We start from the raw sequence: 18199 nt of genomic DNA on the forward strand, positions 1-18199 counted from the left end.
AAGAGTCCTCTGAGCTGGAGGAAACAGGATCCTGAGAGGTTCTGTGGAGTTGCCCTCGTATTGTCCATATGCCTGTAAACAGGGCTTAAAAAGTGACCTGGTCTAACCACCTATTAAGGGAAATTGGTCTTCTAACACAGAAGCGGAGTGAGGGAATGGACTGGGAGGACTGCGGTCACCAGGGGATCAGGGCTAACACAAAACAATTTCCTTAGTTTCAAAACCTGGAGAAATCTTTAGCTGGCAAGGCTTTGCTGGATACCTTTTGCCAGTTTAAAGACTTAAGCATGCTTTCATGTTTCTTCTTAGACGCTCTCATGTACTGTTTTAAATGTAAAGTTGCCTCATCACAGTTGATAACTTAAGACTTTTTGTTTGCATAACTCACCTAATGTCCCAAGTGATGCTTAGGTACCCAGTAGCTGTGAATTCTCATGTTTTTTATTTATCAAGAGGAAAATAAATTTAACTGAAATTTGTTTTATTTGATTATTTAATTTAAGAAACAAAACATTAAGCAGAAACTTCCACAATAGAATGATTGGTAAATATTGGAAAGCTTAAGAGTATGTGTTTTGTCTTAGAGTATATCTCTATAAATTACTACAGGTGACAGTTCTATAAACAGTCAGATGTTACCAAATTCTCATGTGAATTGGAGATTTAACTATTCCTTATTTGATAGCTATATAATTATTAGAGGATGTTGCCACATTTACATCCTCTAAAGCTCTATATTCTTTTGTCTGTATACATCATTCTCCTTAAATCACTATGAGTTAAGTTCTTCCCACAGCTTGTCCATGGTGTGTTAATATGGATGTGTGTGATGAAACTTTTTGTTTGGGAATTGAATTTAGGCTTTTTTGTTTTAGCTATAAATATCTCAGATAGATTCTATGTGTTGATACTAGTAACAAAATGATTCTCTAAAAAAAAGGGTCCCATTTACAGAAAACCCTCCATGTGAATTGAAAATGGATAAATCATAAAAAAGGGATAACAAGAGGCTATTGTCCAGCTAGACTGTTCAAAGAGCTGGGCCGAGCAAGACATCTCTTAGGGTGACAGACTATCTATTGTATGTACATTTCTAATCCTAATTTCATATAAAATATTTGGGATTTAATGTTAACTAATACATTCTTCAGCATAATTCCCCATGCAAGGAACAAGGAGTAGGAGTCTCCAAACAAGTCCCAAAGGTCAGTTGCATGACTTAACTGCTTTACTGAAAGTGACGCTTAGAGAATGTTGTCCAATACAAATGTTATTTAGCAATCATGCCTCAATGTTTTCTTCAGAATTGTTTTGTTTGGATTAGTTTCCTGGGCTTTTTGTCTCTCTTCTCCAGTGAAAACATTATTTTTGTCAAAAACCTAATTTTATCACAGTGTACCAGAAAGACAAATCATTCTTCATTTCAAAAATAAACATTCTTATGTTTTGAAATTGCTACTTATGAAGGACTAAAACACATTTTTAAGTTACTAATTTTAAGAATGAAAAAACATTATCATGAGGAAAAAAGCGTTTGGAACAAAAGGTTGAACAGTCTCCTGGAAACATAAACATACAGTGGAGTTTGACTTAAAACCACTAAGCATATCTCTTCTCTCTCTCTCTAACTGAGTAGTTGTTACTGAGATGAGTTATCCATAAAATAAAGATCAGCAGTGTTCCTAATTTGTGCAAAGCATATTAATGAAAACATAACAGCTAAGTTCAACTTCTTTTTTCTGCAATAAATTCTGGAGCTGTTTTTCTCACAAATGTAGTCATGTTCGGCAAGACATCCAACTGTCCTTTAAGCTTAAGGACACACATGTAGGGTGTGGCCCAGGCCATGCCACACTTACTCCAGCAGCATTTCAATGTGGTTACTCTGTTTCCTGTCTGTGTTTAGGATGGACAATGCGGAGGCCTGTTTCATTCTGAGCAGCCGCTGCGAAGTGGACAGAACATCGTCTGTAAGTTTCCTGAAACCCCTTCAGTGAACTTTGATTTCCACCATGCAAGGTTTTTGCTTAGTTTGAGTCAAAACAAAGAAATAACAGATTCCCTAGATCTCTCATTTGCATTCCTGGTTGCTTTCTGAACCCTGGGAGAAGAGGTATGTTATTTAGACAATTCGTTCTGTGAATCCTCTACTTTCTAAGTCAGAAAGAAAATTTTGGGAGCCTAGGTACATGCAATATCTTAGTTGATTGAGAACAAATTGCTTGGAGTGTTTCATATGCTTCTTCAAATAAATATGTCTTGAGGAAGTGGTCCATATAAGAGAAAATGTCCTATATTCAGGTGTGTGTGTGTGTGTGTGTGTGTGTGTGTGTGTGTGTGTGTGTGTGTGTGTGTGTATGTTCCTGCACATGGGAATGCATTTATATGTTCATATGAGTATACAAAGTCAGAAATTCCTGGTGCAATGTTTGATTACCCTACAATGAAACCATATATAATACCATCCTGTCAGCATTTTTTTCTTAGCATTTTTAGTTTTAAATTCTTCTCTCCTATATATTCAGTCCACAAGAGTCACTGGACATTTTAGAGAATTGGCAACAATAAAGAAAAAGAGAATGAATGAACACAAAATTCCTACCAAAAAAGAAAGAGAAATCAGAGAAGCAGAAGAAATATACTCTAAATGTGGGTGAATAAATCGGTTTTACAATATCTATTCAGAAGATGCTGATATTCAATAAACGCCTTAAGTGTAATGTGAGATCATGATGCGCATATCAAAAAGAATAATATACATAGAACAAAATACATCAAACAACCCATAAACATTCAGGAATCATCCAGAAGACTCTGGAAATCAAATAAAAAATAACAAAAGGAAATTCAGTAAGAGGCCTAGAAGATAGCTTAAGAACACTGGACCTACAAAGAAAAATAAACTACATAATAAAACTAACTCAAAAAGAAGAGTAAATTGTGAGAACATCATATATTCTCACCCAGGATTGAGTGGATGAAATAATATCTACATGTTAGGAGGTGAAGAGAGAGGAACTGAGAACCAGTTTCCTCTATGAATTCTAACAAGGCCCAAAATATAATGTCAATCCAATTCAATCAAATTTGGGCAATGAAACTGTCAAATGTGTAACACTTGCTTATTGTAGCATAATGTTTGTGAAATAACCCAACTTGCATTGGAGGTAGAGAGAGGTAAAACAGAGAGCAAAATTAACATGAGGAATACTAATCAGAGAAACAGAAAAAAACAGAAACAAAAACTAATGATGGAGAATCCAAATGCCTCCATGCATTTATATTGACTGGTTTGCTGTGATAAGGTAAATGCACTGGCATTCATGTTAGTGTTATGTAACGAAATGACAGCAAGCAAGATTGAATTTGAAGTTTAGTGGTGTGTGTGTGTGTGTATGTGTGTGTGTGTGTATGTGTGTGTGTGTGTGTGTGTGTGTGTGTGTGTGTGTGTGTGTGTGCTCACAGACAGTTATTATGAAGTTAGAAGTAAAAAACTCAATTCTTTAAAAGAAATTTCTGAAAAAAAAAAACTTTTCCACTTAGAATTCTACATTCTAGGGATTTTTCTTTTCTCAAGAAGGAAAACAAAGAAGGTAAAAGGGTAGTTACTGAATTTCTAACTGATTAGTTTTCAAACAGCATACAGCTCGTGGGAAGATACTAAAAGATGTGGTTTACCAAAATCTAAGTGTGAGCAAAGGTGGACTCTGATACCCAACACAGTGGAGAGGAGTGTGGGCTTTCCCTTGCTGCAGGGAAAGCCAGTCTCAAGCCAACAACTGTGCAACAGTTTCTATTTGAAGAGTCACCTCATAGCACATGGAGGGCTGCCCATGGACAGTTGTTAATTTGCTGTTCCTTGACGTGGGTGAACATACTGAAAACAGATTGCTGCTTGACAAATGGTGCACACAGAATGTGACCTATTCAAACTTCCAAGTTGAAGCTCTGGCTCCCACAGGGTCACAGTTGACTTGTATCTAGGGACAGGTCTTTCAAATAGGAAATAAAGTTGAAAGGAAACCATTAGCATGACTCCTCAACTAGTGCTTGCTTTTGGTACTTTGATACTAAGGACTACTACTATGGGACAGCCTTGTAAGGAGCCATCCAAGGTATGTGGTCTGACAGGGAAATCCATGTCTTTAGCATTTTCTTATGGAGTATGGTCTCCTGAACAGTAAAAAAAAAAAAAAAAAAAAAAAAAAAAAAAAAAAAAAAAAAAAAAAAAAAAAAAGAAAGAAAGAAAGAAAGAAAGTCTTCTTATATATAAGCTACCCAGTTCTAGAATATTTTTCTGTAGCTGCTTAAATAGAGAAGATACACTTTGCATTTGTGACTGGAAAAACAAAGGTTTCCAGAGGAAATGAGCTACTGTAGATTGAAATGGAACTATGATGTTCTTCCTATCTTACAAAGATCAGTTGCCAGCAGAAAGAATGCGCAATAGTAATCACATCTCAATTAACTTTGAATTCTATTCCAAAGATATGGAGCAAAGGAAGTGAGCATGAGGTCAGGTTAGGGAACAGAAAGCTATACTTTTCTGCAAATGGGAAGCCAGCAAATAACATTTTAAAAGGAAAAAAGTCAAGAAATAGGAACTAATACTATTAAATTTAAAAATAAGGAAACAATAAGAAAATCATTAGTATTAGAGCTTTAAAGTAAATGTTTATACAATAAGACTGTGTAGTAGCTTGAAAGAAAATGAACCCCAAAGGGAGTGAGTGGCACTATTAGGAGGTGTGGCATTGTTGGAGTAGATATGATCTTATTGGAGGAAGTGTGTCACTGTGGGGGTGGGCTTTGAGGTCTCATCTATGCTTAAGTGACACACAGTGTCTCAGATCACTTCCTGTTGCCAGCACAAGATGTAGAACTCTCAGGTACCTCTTCAGCACCATGTCTGCCTGCATGCCACCCTGTCCCACTATGATGACGATGGATTAAACCTCTGAACTGTAAGCCACCACCTGCATTAAATATTTTCCTTTATAAGAGTTTCCATGAACATGGTGTCTCCTCACAGCAAGGGATGCCTTAACTAAGACAAAAGGAAACAGGAGGCTGTTCCTACATGCTATGCAAATTATAGAAATTGTAATGTAGTTCAAGTAAATGTGCATATAGCTTTAAGTGTTTTTCATTAAGTAGAATATTAAAGGTGCATTCACTTTGGCAAAAATTGGTCCTATGATGAATACTCCATGTGCAGGAGATAAAGGAATTCCTTTCATTACAACTTTATGTCACCTTTAAGAGGCCAGTAAAACAGCAGATAGATTTGCAGTGGAGCAGCACGCACACTTTTACGTGCTCATATATTTTAAAATGTAACTGCCATCCTCACACTTGACGGACTTCTTTTGTTTTATTCACAGCTACAATTCAAAGTGATAAGGGAAGCTGAGCAAGGCCTGGTAAAATAGGTAGCATACTATATGTGATCTATGGGTTAATCCCATGAAGAAATAGAGTAGTAAGTACTTGGTAGATTTGGGGGCGTAAGTGAACCCTTCTGAAGCGAAGGAGTATTGTTAATGTTACAGTTCAGGGCCTCAGAAACAGGGAATATCAGTTGGGTCCTGGCAATCCACTGGAATTGAAGGACAATAGAGACAAACAACACATACACACACTTGCACACATCCATGAGTACACCAAAGCAACATCATCCCTGCTTCTTTGTCCTTTGTTCAGATTTGGGCAAATGGAGACTTAGGGAAGTGTTTATGCCCTGTGACAGGAAGAAACTTCCTGGAATTTGTTATAAAATGCATGGCTATTTCTCGGGAAAATTTATTTAGACACTCCAGTGCATTTTTATTCATCTCCTTTTAAAACTATTTTTCTGTCCCAGGGAAGCAGGGGGAGGCAAATGCTCTAAATCAGAAAGACTTATTTAAAAAATATAAAATCTCATAAATCTATGCTTATTATCTAACTATATTATATATCTAGTTATACATATAGTTATATCTAACTATATCTAACCATATTGCTTGGTAATAAATGTTGTTTCATGTTATGATGTTATATGTTACTTGCTAGGAAAAATCTCCCCTAGTCACTGATGCAAATGGGGCATTATGAGAGAGGCCCTTCAACAATTCCCTCAGCCTGCAGCCCTCCTCCAGCTTTTGGGGAAAAGGCACTCAGGAGAGTAGAAAGCACTGCTCATTAATTCTTCAACAGTTAATAAACATATCTTTTTATGCTTTATAGAAGAACTGTACCTGATTCAATTTTTTTTTTCAGGACTAGATGGTAAATACATGGGGGTTTTGTATACAAAAATCCTTTCAATTATTTAAGTAAATTGTTCTCTCTGGGTGGTAAGTACATAAAGAGAAGGAAGCATGCCTCTATCATGATTTTCTAATCTCGCTATGATATAATCACTTCATTGATAGGAGTATTTTATTTTATTTAGAGAATAATCTACTTTGTTACCCTTTAACTGATCATGTGGAAATCACTGTTTTTTCCTATGCCTTTAGTACACAATGAGTTTCTTAGAAAGGCTCAGAGACTTGGGAACAATGGTGTTTTCTCATCAAAGTTAGTATTTTCTACTTGGCTAAGGATGATAAGGTCTCTATAATTTGAATCAAATTTACTACTATGTGAAACGTATCAGAAATTTTGGGGAAGTTCTCTCTGTACCCTGTCTGTAGTCAAAGTTCATTCCTAGGCCATGTCTTTGCATACTTTGACTTGAGTTGAAAAAAAAAAAATCACAAAAAACCCTACTGGAATGAAAATGTAGGCTCATATTTAACTGACTGTAGGAGTGAAAGAAAGTTTTACTTTGTTTCCAGTAGTGAATATGGCAGTGGAGTTACTTTCATACAATGGAGAAACAGTAATTTAACAGCTAACGTTGAGTGATACGTTTCTTCCCTTAGGCTTAGAATCAATTTCAAGGATAAAAATGTGAATTCAGTCAGTGAAATTTTTAGATTTCTAAGGAAGACAAAACATGGAGTGGATTTCAAAAGGTTTCATACATTTTTGTTGTTGTTGTTGTTGTTATTTACTTATTTATTGAAAATAGATTTTTCTCTCATACAATTCATCCCCAAAAGTTTCCCCTTCCTCCACTCCTCCAAGCTCCTCCTCCACACTCCTTTCTCCTCTAAATCCACTTTCCCTCCTCTCCGTCGAAAAGGGCAGGCCTCCAAGAGACAACAACCAAACCTGACACAACGGAATACAATAAGGCAAGGCAAAAGCTCTCACACCGAAGCTGGATACTGAAACCCATTAGGAGGAGGAGTCCCAAGAGCAGGCAAGAGTTAGAGATTCACCGTTTCCCACAGTTGCAAGTCCTGCAAAAGCACTAGGCTAACAGCCATAACGTAGATTCAGAGGATCTGGTGCAGACCCATGCAGCTCCTGTGCTTACTGTGTCAGACTCTGTGAGCCCATATGTGCCCTGCTTAGTTGATTCAGTGAGCCATGTTCTTCTGGTGTCCTCCATTTCCTCTGACTCCTATAATCTCTCTTCCCCTTCTTCCATGGGATTCCCTGCACTCCACGTGGAGGGGCTGGATGGAGCCCTTCAATTTAGACTCTCTCTCTGCATAATGTCTGGATGTGTGTCTCTGCACAGAGGAAGCCTCTCTGGTGACAACTGGACAAGGCACTGATCTATGAGTATACCACAGTATCATTTCATTTTTTTTTCTAGTCATGCTTGGTTGCTCCCTAGGTCTCTGGGCTTTCTAGTTTCTGGTTCCTGGCTACACAAGCAGTGTCTGGCATGGGCCATCTCTGTGAAGTGGGCCTCAAGTTAAATCAGATATTGGTTGGCTACTCCTACAAGTTCTGCACCATTGTGCACCCAGTAAATCTTGTAGTCAGGTCAGATTTTATATGTCAAACGTTTTGTGGCAGGGTTGGTGTCCATGTTTCTCTTCCAGTAGCCTGCAGATTTCCTCCCCAACACCAAAGAGACTAGAACATAGGGGAGAGGGCTCTATGTAGACCTCTCCATGTTCAATAAGCACTTGGCATGTTGTCCTCTGCAATGGGACAGGCTGGCAGTTTGCAGAGAGCAAATAAATCTCTGTGCTAGCATTTTCCTGGGTTGTTTGGGGAGCTCCACCAGACTCCCTATGTCAACAACTCACCCTAATACAACCCAGTCCCACAACTGGAAGCCTTGCATGGCTGCAATAGATGGTCCTTCGTGACAAGGAATCCTCACTAGGATCACACTCATTGATTCCAGGAAGTTTCTACTGCTCTAGGTTTGCATCCCACTCTCCAATTGCCCTTTCCTCCCAATTCCAACCTTTTCTCCCTGTATGCCCTCCCTCTATCCCATCTACTTTCTACCTCTTCCCTCCTGTTCCTGTCCCTTCTTGCCCCCAATCAACCTATAAAATTTATTCTATTTCCCATTCCCATGAAGATCTGTGTGTCCACCAAGACTTCCTCTTTACCTAACCTCTCTGGGTCTAAGAATTGTAGCTCTATTATCATCTACTGAACAGTTAATATCCACTAATAAGTGAATAATACCATATTTGTCTTTCTCAGTCTGGATTACCTCACTCAGTATTATTTTTTCTAGTTCCATCTATTTGCCTGCGGATTTCATCGTGCCATCTTTTTTTTTTAAAGCTAAGTGATGCTCAATTGTGTATATATATGGACCAGACTTTCTTTATCAATTCTTCTGTGAATGGACATATATGTTGTTTCCAGTTTCTGGCTATTATGAATAAAAGCAGCTATGAACATGACTAAGCAAGTGTCCTTGTGGTAGGGCAGATTAATCTTTGTGTATATACCCAATAGTGGTATAGCTGCATCTTGAGATAGATTGCGTTCTAATTTTTTGAGGAGTGGCCATAATAGTTTCCATGCTGGATGTACACTTTTGCACTCTCTCCAGCAATAGGAGAGTGTTCTCCTTGTTCAACAACCTCCCCAGCATGGGCTGTCACTTGTATTATTGACCTTAGCCATTCTGACAGGTGTAAAATATCTCAAAGTAGTTTTCATATACGTTTCCCTAATGGCTAAAGATGTTAAACATTCCTTTAAGTATTTCTCAGCCATTTGAGAATCTGCTATTGAGAATTCTCTGTTTAGAACTATACCTCCCTTTTAAATTGGGTTATTTGGGTTTTGATGTCTAGTTTCTTGAGTTCTTTATATGTTTTGGATATTAGTCCTCTATCAGATATGGAGTTGATAAAAATATTTTCTCATTCTGTAGGCTGCCACTTTGTTCTATTGACGGTGTCCTTTGTCTTACAGAGCTTTTCAGTTTAATGAGATCCCATTTATTAATTGCCCAAAGTAGTGTCTGTGCTATAGGTGTTCTTTTCAGAAAGTGATCTCTTGTGTCAGTGCAACCAAGGCTTTTCCCCACTGTGTCTTCCATCACTTTTAGTGTATCTGGTTTTATGTTGAGGTCTTTGATCCATTTATACTTGAGTTTTGTGCAAGGTGATAGATACGAATATATTTGTATTCTTCTTCTACGTGCAGCCATCAGGTTTGCCCAGTGCCATTTGTTGAAGATGCTTTCTTTTTTCCCAGTGTATATTTCTGGCTTCTTTATCAAAAATCATACATCCAGAAGTGTGTGGATCTTTGTCTGGGTCTTCAATTTGATTCCATTGATCAACATGTCTATTTTTATGCCAACATCATGTCTTTTTTTTATTACTGTATAACTCTTTAGTACAACTTGAAATCAGGGAGCCTGAGACCTCCGCAGTTCTTTGGTTGTTCTGGATTATATTAAATATCATGAAGTTTTTATTTTTCTATATGGAGTTGAGAAATGTCCTTCCAAGTTCTATAAAGAATTGTGTTGGAATTCTGATGGGGATTGCATTGAATCTATAGATTGCTTTGGGTAGTATGGCCATTTTTACTATGTTAATCCTACTGATCCATGAGCATGAGAGATCTTTTCATCTTCACAAATCCTCTTTAATTTATTTTCTCAAAGACTTGAAGCTTTTTTTTTTAAATGTAAATCTTCCACTTGCTTGGCTAGAATTACCCCAAGTTATTTTATATTATTTAAGGACATTTTGAAATGTTATTTCCCTGATTTTCTTTCAGTACTTTGTTCTTTGTAAATAGGAAGATTAATTTTTTTTTGAGTTTCAACTGTGCTGAAAGTGTTTAATCTACTGTGGGAGTTCCCTAGTGGAATTGTTAGGGTCATTTATGTACAAATCATCTGCAAATAATAATGCTTTCACTTCTTCCTTTCCACTTTGTATCCCCTTTATATCCTTCAGTCATTTTGTTGCTCCAGCTAAAACTTCAAGGCCTATATGGAATCGACATCGAGTGTACAGGCAGCCTTGTCTTGTTTCTAATTTTAGTGGAAATGCTTTGAGTTTCTCTACATTTAACTTGATGTTGGCTATAGGCTTGCTGTAAATTGCCTTTATTATTTTCACATATGTCCCTTGTATCCATAATTATTCTAGGACTTTTTGTTTGTTTGTTTTGTTTTTCAAGACAGGGTGTCTCTGTATAGCCCTAGCTGTCCTAGAACTTGCTTTGTAGACCAGGCTTGCCTGGAACAGAGATCTGCCTGTTTCTGCCTCCAGAGTTCTGGGATTAAAGGTGTGGACTGCCATGTTCTCATGTTCTGTGAGTTTTATTATGTAGGGTTTTTGGTTTTTATAAAGCCTTTTCTGCATGTAATGAGATGATCATATTTTTCTTTCAGTTTGGTTATCTGGTGGATTACATTTACTGATTGTCATACATTGAACCATCCCTGCATCCCTGGGATGAAGCCCACTTAGTCGTGGTGGATGATGTTTTTTATGTGTTCTTGGATTCGGTTTGCAAGTATTTTATTTAGTGTTTTTGCAACTGTGTTAATAAGGGAAATTGGTCGGGAATTATCTTTGTTGAGTGTTTATGTGGTTTGGGTATCAGAATAATGGTGGCCTCATAAAACAAATAGGATAATACTCCTTCTGTTTCTATTTTGTGGAATAATTTGGCGAGTTTCTGCACTAACTTCTTTCAAAGTCTGGTAGAATTGTGCTCTAAAACTTTATCCCTGGGCCTTTTTTTTCTTTCTTTCTTCTTTTTTCTTTCTTTTTGGTTGATAGATTTTTAATGATGGCTTTTATTTCAGTAAGGTTATAGGTTGATTTAAATTGTATATCTGATCTTGATTTAACTGTGGTAAGTGTACCTATTGAGGAAATTATTCATTTCTTCTAGAATTTTTTTTTTTTGATCATTGGTTTTTAAAGTATGTCATGATTCTCTGGATTTTCTTTGTGTCTGTTATGTCTCCCTTCCAGTTTCCAATTTTATTAATTTGGATATTCTCTCTCTGCCTTTTAGTTAGTTTGGATAGGGGTTTGTCTATCTGGTTGATTTTTCTCCTCCTGAATTGGGGGCTGGGATATAACACCTAGTTGGGAGGGAGTCCAGGAGGTGATGGTCTGTGGAATACACAGGAGATGTGGGCAGAGAGGCTTAATTTTTCATACTTTTGATATGGTAAACTCATTCTGTAGTGTTTTCTGATTCTACCAATGTGTTTGTGTATAAAGATAACCTGTTACATGTAAATTTTGTGTTTTAAAATTTGTATAGCAAAGTATAGGGTGAAATTTTAAAGTTGCTCTTTAAGTGGTTCTTATTTACCCTGAAGTAATTTTAATACTTTTTCTTTATGTAATTTTTTGAAGTCTGTTGATAGCCTACTACTTCTGAAAAATATATATTTTGATAGTTACTTCTGAGTGTTCAGATTTAAATTAATGAATTGTTTTGTAACATTAATAATATCAGTAAGTACTGTAACCAGGTAGAACATGGCTGTCTTGTTTTGTGTATATTACCTCAACTGGAAAAAGAGAAACATTCTCAATAACAACAACAAAAATAATCACCAGTTAAACTATAATGTGCTTTGAAATTTCAAAGTTTATAAAAATAAATGGTGTTTATATGAATTTTTGCATACATTAGAAAATGTGAAGATAATCCTAATACAGTGCCAAGTTTGCTATTTCAATAACTATTTCTTCTTAATATTGAATGATCAAAATATTTTCAAAAAGTACCATCAAGTATTTGTCAAGTATAAATTTACTTAAGCCAAAATTCTCTTTAGACAGTACAGATTAAGTGTATGTAAAACACAATAAACTGTGTTGGGTGGGGAGATGATTCATTGAGGAAGAATGCTGGTTCTGCAAGCATGGGTCCTGAGTTAAAATCCCCAGATTCCAACTAAAAAGCAGAGTATGGCTACACATGGCTGCACTGAGGACTAAGCCAGATGGCTTCTCACACCCACTAGCCAGCCAGATTAGTCTAAATTTTGGCCTTCCTGTTCTCTGAGGATCCGTATCTCAAGTAGTAAGGTGGAGGAGGATGGAAAAACACTCCTGAATTCCTACTCTGGCCTCCACATGTACGTTCATGAGTGCACAACTCACATGTTCATGTGTGTACAGAACACACACACACACACACACACACACACATACAAATGAGTACAAACATACACACAGAGATAAAGCATATATTGTATGCTTTTAAAAGAAAATACATTTTTATTTTCCTTAATATGATACTAATCAAAGATTTCAGATGTAATTCTAATTTTCTGCAAAGATTTGCATGTTTTTACCAGATTGAAGTTGGAGTTGACATTTTATTGTTGGTATGTACATGTTGGGACAATTGTTCCAAATTCATTTAATTGAATAACTTGGGGAAAAAAAGAGCCAAACCTATTTGACATTTATTGAGTAGCTCTCATATGGCCAGGCATTTGTCACAGTATGGCATTTCATTCAATTGTTTTAGAGGTGAGAGAACCCAAGCTCAGCAGTGTTAATGAGACTTCTCACAGGGGCCAAGCTGGATTGTGCCCAGCTCAGCAAAACTCCTAAGCCCCTCCCATTAGGAGGAACTCTCCCTGTGCCCATAATAGCTTGCTCTTCACATGACTTTTCATTCAAATTTCTAAATTAAAGTGGTCTTGCTGTTTAAAACTATAGTTAGTTTAGCATGTATTCAGGGTTCCCTGGCATCCACTTTGCATGCTACTGCTGCCTGTCCTTTCCCTGGAAATACTTGACTTTGTTCCCATTGAACTATTCATAATATATTTTGTATCTGTTTTTATCAAAGAGACAATTGCTACTCTCATCTTCAGTTTTGACTCCCATTTCACCATTTTCAAATTTTGGTCATTTACACGCATGATTTCATATCTGTAAGGAGATATTATTTTCTTGTTATCAAACCCATTCATCTAAATGCTAACCCCACAGGCCGCCTTGATATATCCTTTTTTTTATTCTCTTGCATTTCTTAATCACTTATTTAAATTTTCAAAGTCAGATATTTTCTTCACGTGTCTGTTACCATTTTTCACATTTGGAGGCTGGCAAATGACTGTTATTTACATACCTGTTATTTAGTACTTACTGCCCCATCTTTCATTAATTTAACTATCTTAACTATCTATCTTGAAGTTTACATTTGAGCACCTCTTATGATCTACTTACTTTGTCATTTCCTCCAACAAATATTTACTGTGTTTTCTATTTCAAAAAATAATATACCACTTGGACACAAAGTTTTAAATTAAGAGGAACAATGCCACCTCCCACGGACTTATTTAGTAGCACGTGACAATTTTGAAAACAATATTAAATCCTGTAATGCTCTTCAGTGACTATTAGAAATGAGGACCCATCAGATGCCATGTGCCTAATTCATTAGGATAAGATTGTTGGCATATCAAGTTATAGTAAGACTAAGCACCTCCCTTTGTATTAAGGCTGGGCAAGGCAATCCAGTATGAGGAATATGTTCCCAAGAGCCAGCTAAAGCACCAGGGTCTGGGCCTGTTCCCATTGTTAGGAGTCCCACAAGTAGACCATACTATATAACCATCACATATATAGAAGGCCTAGGTCAGTCCCATGCAGGCTCCCTGGTTGTTGGTTCACTCTGTGAGTTCCCATGAGCCTGGTTAGTTGTTTCTGTGGGTTTTCTTGTGATATCCTTGACCTCTTTGGCTTCCACAATCCTTCCTCCCTCTCTTCAGAATGATTCTCTGAGCTCTGCCTAATGCTTGGCTGTGGGTCTCTGTATCTGTTTCCATCAGTTACTGGTTGAAAGCTCTCTGATGACAATTGGGGTAGGCACCAATCTGATTACAAGAGATGGTCAGTTCAGGCTATGTATCCACTATTGCTAGGAGTCTTAGCTGGAGTCACTCTTGTAGATTTGTAGGAGTTTCCCTTGCATCATGTTTCTACCTGACCCCCAAATGCCACCCTCCATCAAGACGTGTCTCTCATTTCTCTCCCCTTCCATCTACTTCCAACCTTATCCCTCAAGTTCCTGTACCTACCTAACTCCAGTACACCCAGGATGTCATGCTTTGTTGCTACCTATGGGAGGCCTGACCCTTTCTGAACAGAAACAAAGGAGAAGTGAAATGAGGGGTTTGGGGTAGAGGGGAAGGTAGAGGGGGAGGGAAAGGGAGGGGGAGAGGGAGGGGAAATTGCAGTCAGGATGTAAAATAAATAATTGAAAAAAGAATGAGGGGGCTGGAGAGATGGCTCAGAGGTTAAGAGCACTGCTTGCTCTTCCAAAGGTCCTGAGTTCAATTCCCAGCAACCACATGGTGGCTCACAACCATCTGTAATGAGATCTGGTGCCCTCTTCTGGCCTGCAGGGATATGTGCAGATGGAAAACTGTATACATAAATAAATAAATCTTTAAAAAAAAAAAGAATGAACTTGCAAATTCAGTGTAGGAATGAACTAAAACTTCTCTGGTTTATAATTCATTAGATGCTTTGAAGGATCCAGGAAATAGCAATGTTTTCTAAGTGCTAATATTAAATGAATTTTAAATTTTATTTTCAATAATGCTTTTACATTCATTGAAAAAAAAATAATACTATTGTTGCACAGACTACTTAGGTCCATGTTCCTTCATGTAGGTATTACCCATTTCCTCCCAACTCTTTGTATCCAAATTTTTTTCTTATTTTTAAAGATGATATTTATTATTCCATCCTTAGGAACTCTTTAGTCTTCAGTTTACCAACTGGGACTCTATGTGAGTCAGGGCAGGTAGCTTCCCAAAGACATGAAGGCACTCTGGGGGAGAACTTTTCATTGCTCCCGTACTTGTTCTGGTCTATTGATTTGTCCCCTTCACATTTTCCACTAGCTTTCTGTTCTTATGCTCTCAAAGGTTCATCCTAAAACTTGAAAAGTTTAATTTAATTTGTACTTTTAAAAAATGTTCCTTTTTTATATTTTAAATAGTAATAATATCTAGCATGGTTCCCTGGGGGCACTTTGCCTTTTTTCAACACTCCAAGTTAAATTATAACCCAAATGTAATTGTATCTTCTGCTTAGTAACTGAGTACATAACTTTATTTGCAAATGGATATTTACAGAGCAATTAAGTTACCCATGCATCATCATGGTAGGCTTCCTTCCATTATGAGTCATATGCTTATAAGAAGATGAAAGTCACAAACAAAAATAAGTGAGAATGCCCCGGGTCCATAAAGTTCATCATCTTTAATTAATGGGCAGATGACTGGGACAGACAGTTCTTCATAGCCCTCAGAAGAAACCATTCCTTTGAACACTGTAGTGTGATTTGTGGCATTAAGAGTGAATGTACAATGAATATCCAGATTTTAAGGTTTTGCGTGTGCACGCATGCACACCACCCACCCACCCACCCACACTATATTACAGGAGCCCTAGTAAGGTAATACTGATTTTAGTACTGAGGGAATAGAACTTTTTAAGAAAAAAAATAAATGGAAGTAGTTTAGATGGTTTGAGGAGTAGAGGATGTGAGACTCTATGTGAGTGAAGGGGAAAGCATAGAATGCCTATTTATTTTTAGATGTAGTTAAGGGCCAGAAAAACAGGAAGATGGCTACAGTGAAGCTCATGTTGTTTGAGACTGAGAATTTATGTGAGCAAGGAAATGTTGGTCAAAACAATAGATACTGCTGAAGCCATAGAACTTGGTTGATTGTGTTCTCATGCAAGAAAACAGAAACTGCCAGCAGTGAACTTGGTATTTCCCCAAGGAAAAGCACAAATGGAGTTTTCTTGATATATAAAGTTGAAGAAGACAGCAGTACACTGGAGAACATCTTGTGTATAAGGCACAGCAGGCATGTGGTATTGTCTGGTTTTCACTGTAAAGTATTTCTTTTATTGGAATGTGAAAAGTTAGCTTGTTTTATGGGTACATGTCAGGAGACAGGAGAAGGATGGCCACATACATGTCAACCATGATTCTCTTTCACTCAGATAACTTCACTTGAATTCATTTGTAATTTCAAAATACAATTAGTGAGTGTCTACTGAGATACACCAGTGAGTACGAACACAATGTCAGTGAGTAAAAGAAGAGAAGAGCCGGGCAGTGGTGGCGCACGCCTTTAATCCCAGCACTCGGGAGGCAGAGGCAGGCGGATCTCTGTGAGTTCAAGGCCAGCCTGGTCTCCAAAGTGAGTTCCAGGAAAGGCGCAAAGCTACACAGAGAAACCCTGTCTTGAAAAACAAAAAAAAAAAAACAAAAAACAAAAAACAAAACAAAAAAAAAAAGAATAGAAGAGGGCAGATTTCTGACCTCCTGCAATTGCACGTTAGGTGATTTGACACATGATAACCAATAGTATAACAAACAAAATTGATGAACTCATTATAAATGACAAAGCCTAAGAATAAAAAAAATGAATAACACCCAGCAGGGATGAGGGGAGGGTAAATGCTGAGGTAGAAAACAAAACAAAACCAAACAAACAAACACAACGTATTATTGTGTATTAAAAGCAGAATTCTTTTCAAGGATCATTTCTGAGCTAATTTTCAAGTAGAATTCATGTGATGTCTTTGATCTAAGGTTAGACATCATTATATGACCTACATATAGAACTCCTGATTTTTTTTTAATTTTATAGATAAAATACCTATGAAGAATAAAAAATAACAGTCTGAATTTTGGTAGTTAACTGAGGTCTGAAACATATTTACAAGTAAGTGGGAAACTGCTGCTCTCTGCCATATGGGAGCAGAGAGTTCTGGAATAGCATTCCCACACAAATTTTTAAAATTCTTAACAAGATACACAAAACAATTATTTTCAGACTGAACAACATGAGCACAGTTGTGATGTATAAGAATAAGGGAAACAGCAGGATCAGCCCCCAAACAAATCTACTTTACTCAGGTGTATGTATATAAATACGTACATACATATACATATACATACACATATGCATGTGTTCCTACTGAAGAAAAAGATGATCCAAGTAGATCATGGCAGTTTTACTAAATTGAAAAAACAAAAGACTAAGGCCTCACTCAGAGGAAGCAGGTGAAAGGAAGGAACTTGTAGAGCTGAGCTCAAAGAGAAAAAAGATAGATTAAAAAACTCCCATAATCTGCACTGGGGACCTTAAGCTAGTTGGCTGCTTAGCATACTCCCATACAAATGATACATGAAGCTAAGCAAAGAAAATTAAGTAGGGGAAGAAAGTATCCTGTGCACAAAATAAGAAGCAAATCTTGTGTGTATTAGGAAAAATAGAATTAAAAGCATATAATGGAAGGATCTTGTTAAATGCCTCAGGTAGTTATTAGGGACTCCAGAGAGGCCACTCCAGAAATATGAACAAAAACCAATTCCAGAATAAATCCTCAAAAATTAGGTCAACAGTATTTAAAATGGAGTTTGCATGGTATAATAACCACCAAATCAAAACAAGCTTTTTTTTTTAAAGGATAATAAAATTGTATGTCCTCAACAACACAATACCCTGTGGAAAGAAAAGACTAGGTACACAAAGCCATGTTTATTAACTTGGAAAAATAATTAACCCATGTGAAAAAAAAATAATAAAGCAGTGACAGGGATGTTGCAATTAGTGAAGTTTTAAATCAGTTTGCACACATGCTGGCAGGAACTGAGCGAAAACATATGCGCCCTGGAGCAGGAGACACTGACAGTGAAATGTGGCCACAGAGGGCACAGGACATTTGTGACCAGCTCTCAGGCCCCCACACCTCCGCACGGCGGTCGATCCAGGTAGCATAGCTCCTGGGGGAAGTGGGAAAAGCACAAAGTGAACGGAACGCGGAGTTACTCCATGTGAGGAACAGTCCATCAT

General features: G+C 37.2%; 1 protein-coding gene across 2 annotated transcripts in view; it reads left to right on the top strand.

The window, feature by feature from the left end:
• The window catches only part of Kcnt2 (potassium sodium-activated channel subfamily T member 2), a 353431-nt gene that overhangs the window by 183567 nt on the left and 151665 nt on the right, over window positions 1-18199 (top strand). For both annotated transcript variants that reach the window (XM_052737110.1, XM_052737109.1), the window contains exon 12: window positions 1907-1970. In XM_052737110.1, the coding sequence (XP_052593070.1) occupies window positions 1907-1970 (64 nt within the window). The remainder of the gene's footprint in view (window positions 1-1906; window positions 1971-18199) is intronic.

This window comes from Peromyscus californicus, unplaced genomic scaffold, assembly GCF_007827085.1.
Source record: "Peromyscus californicus insignis strain IS unplaced genomic scaffold, ASM782708v3 Scaffold_14__1_contigs__length_90479793_seg_2, whole genome shotgun sequence".
In the NCBI taxonomy this organism is placed as follows: domain Eukaryota; kingdom Metazoa; phylum Chordata; class Mammalia; order Rodentia; family Cricetidae; genus Peromyscus; species Peromyscus californicus.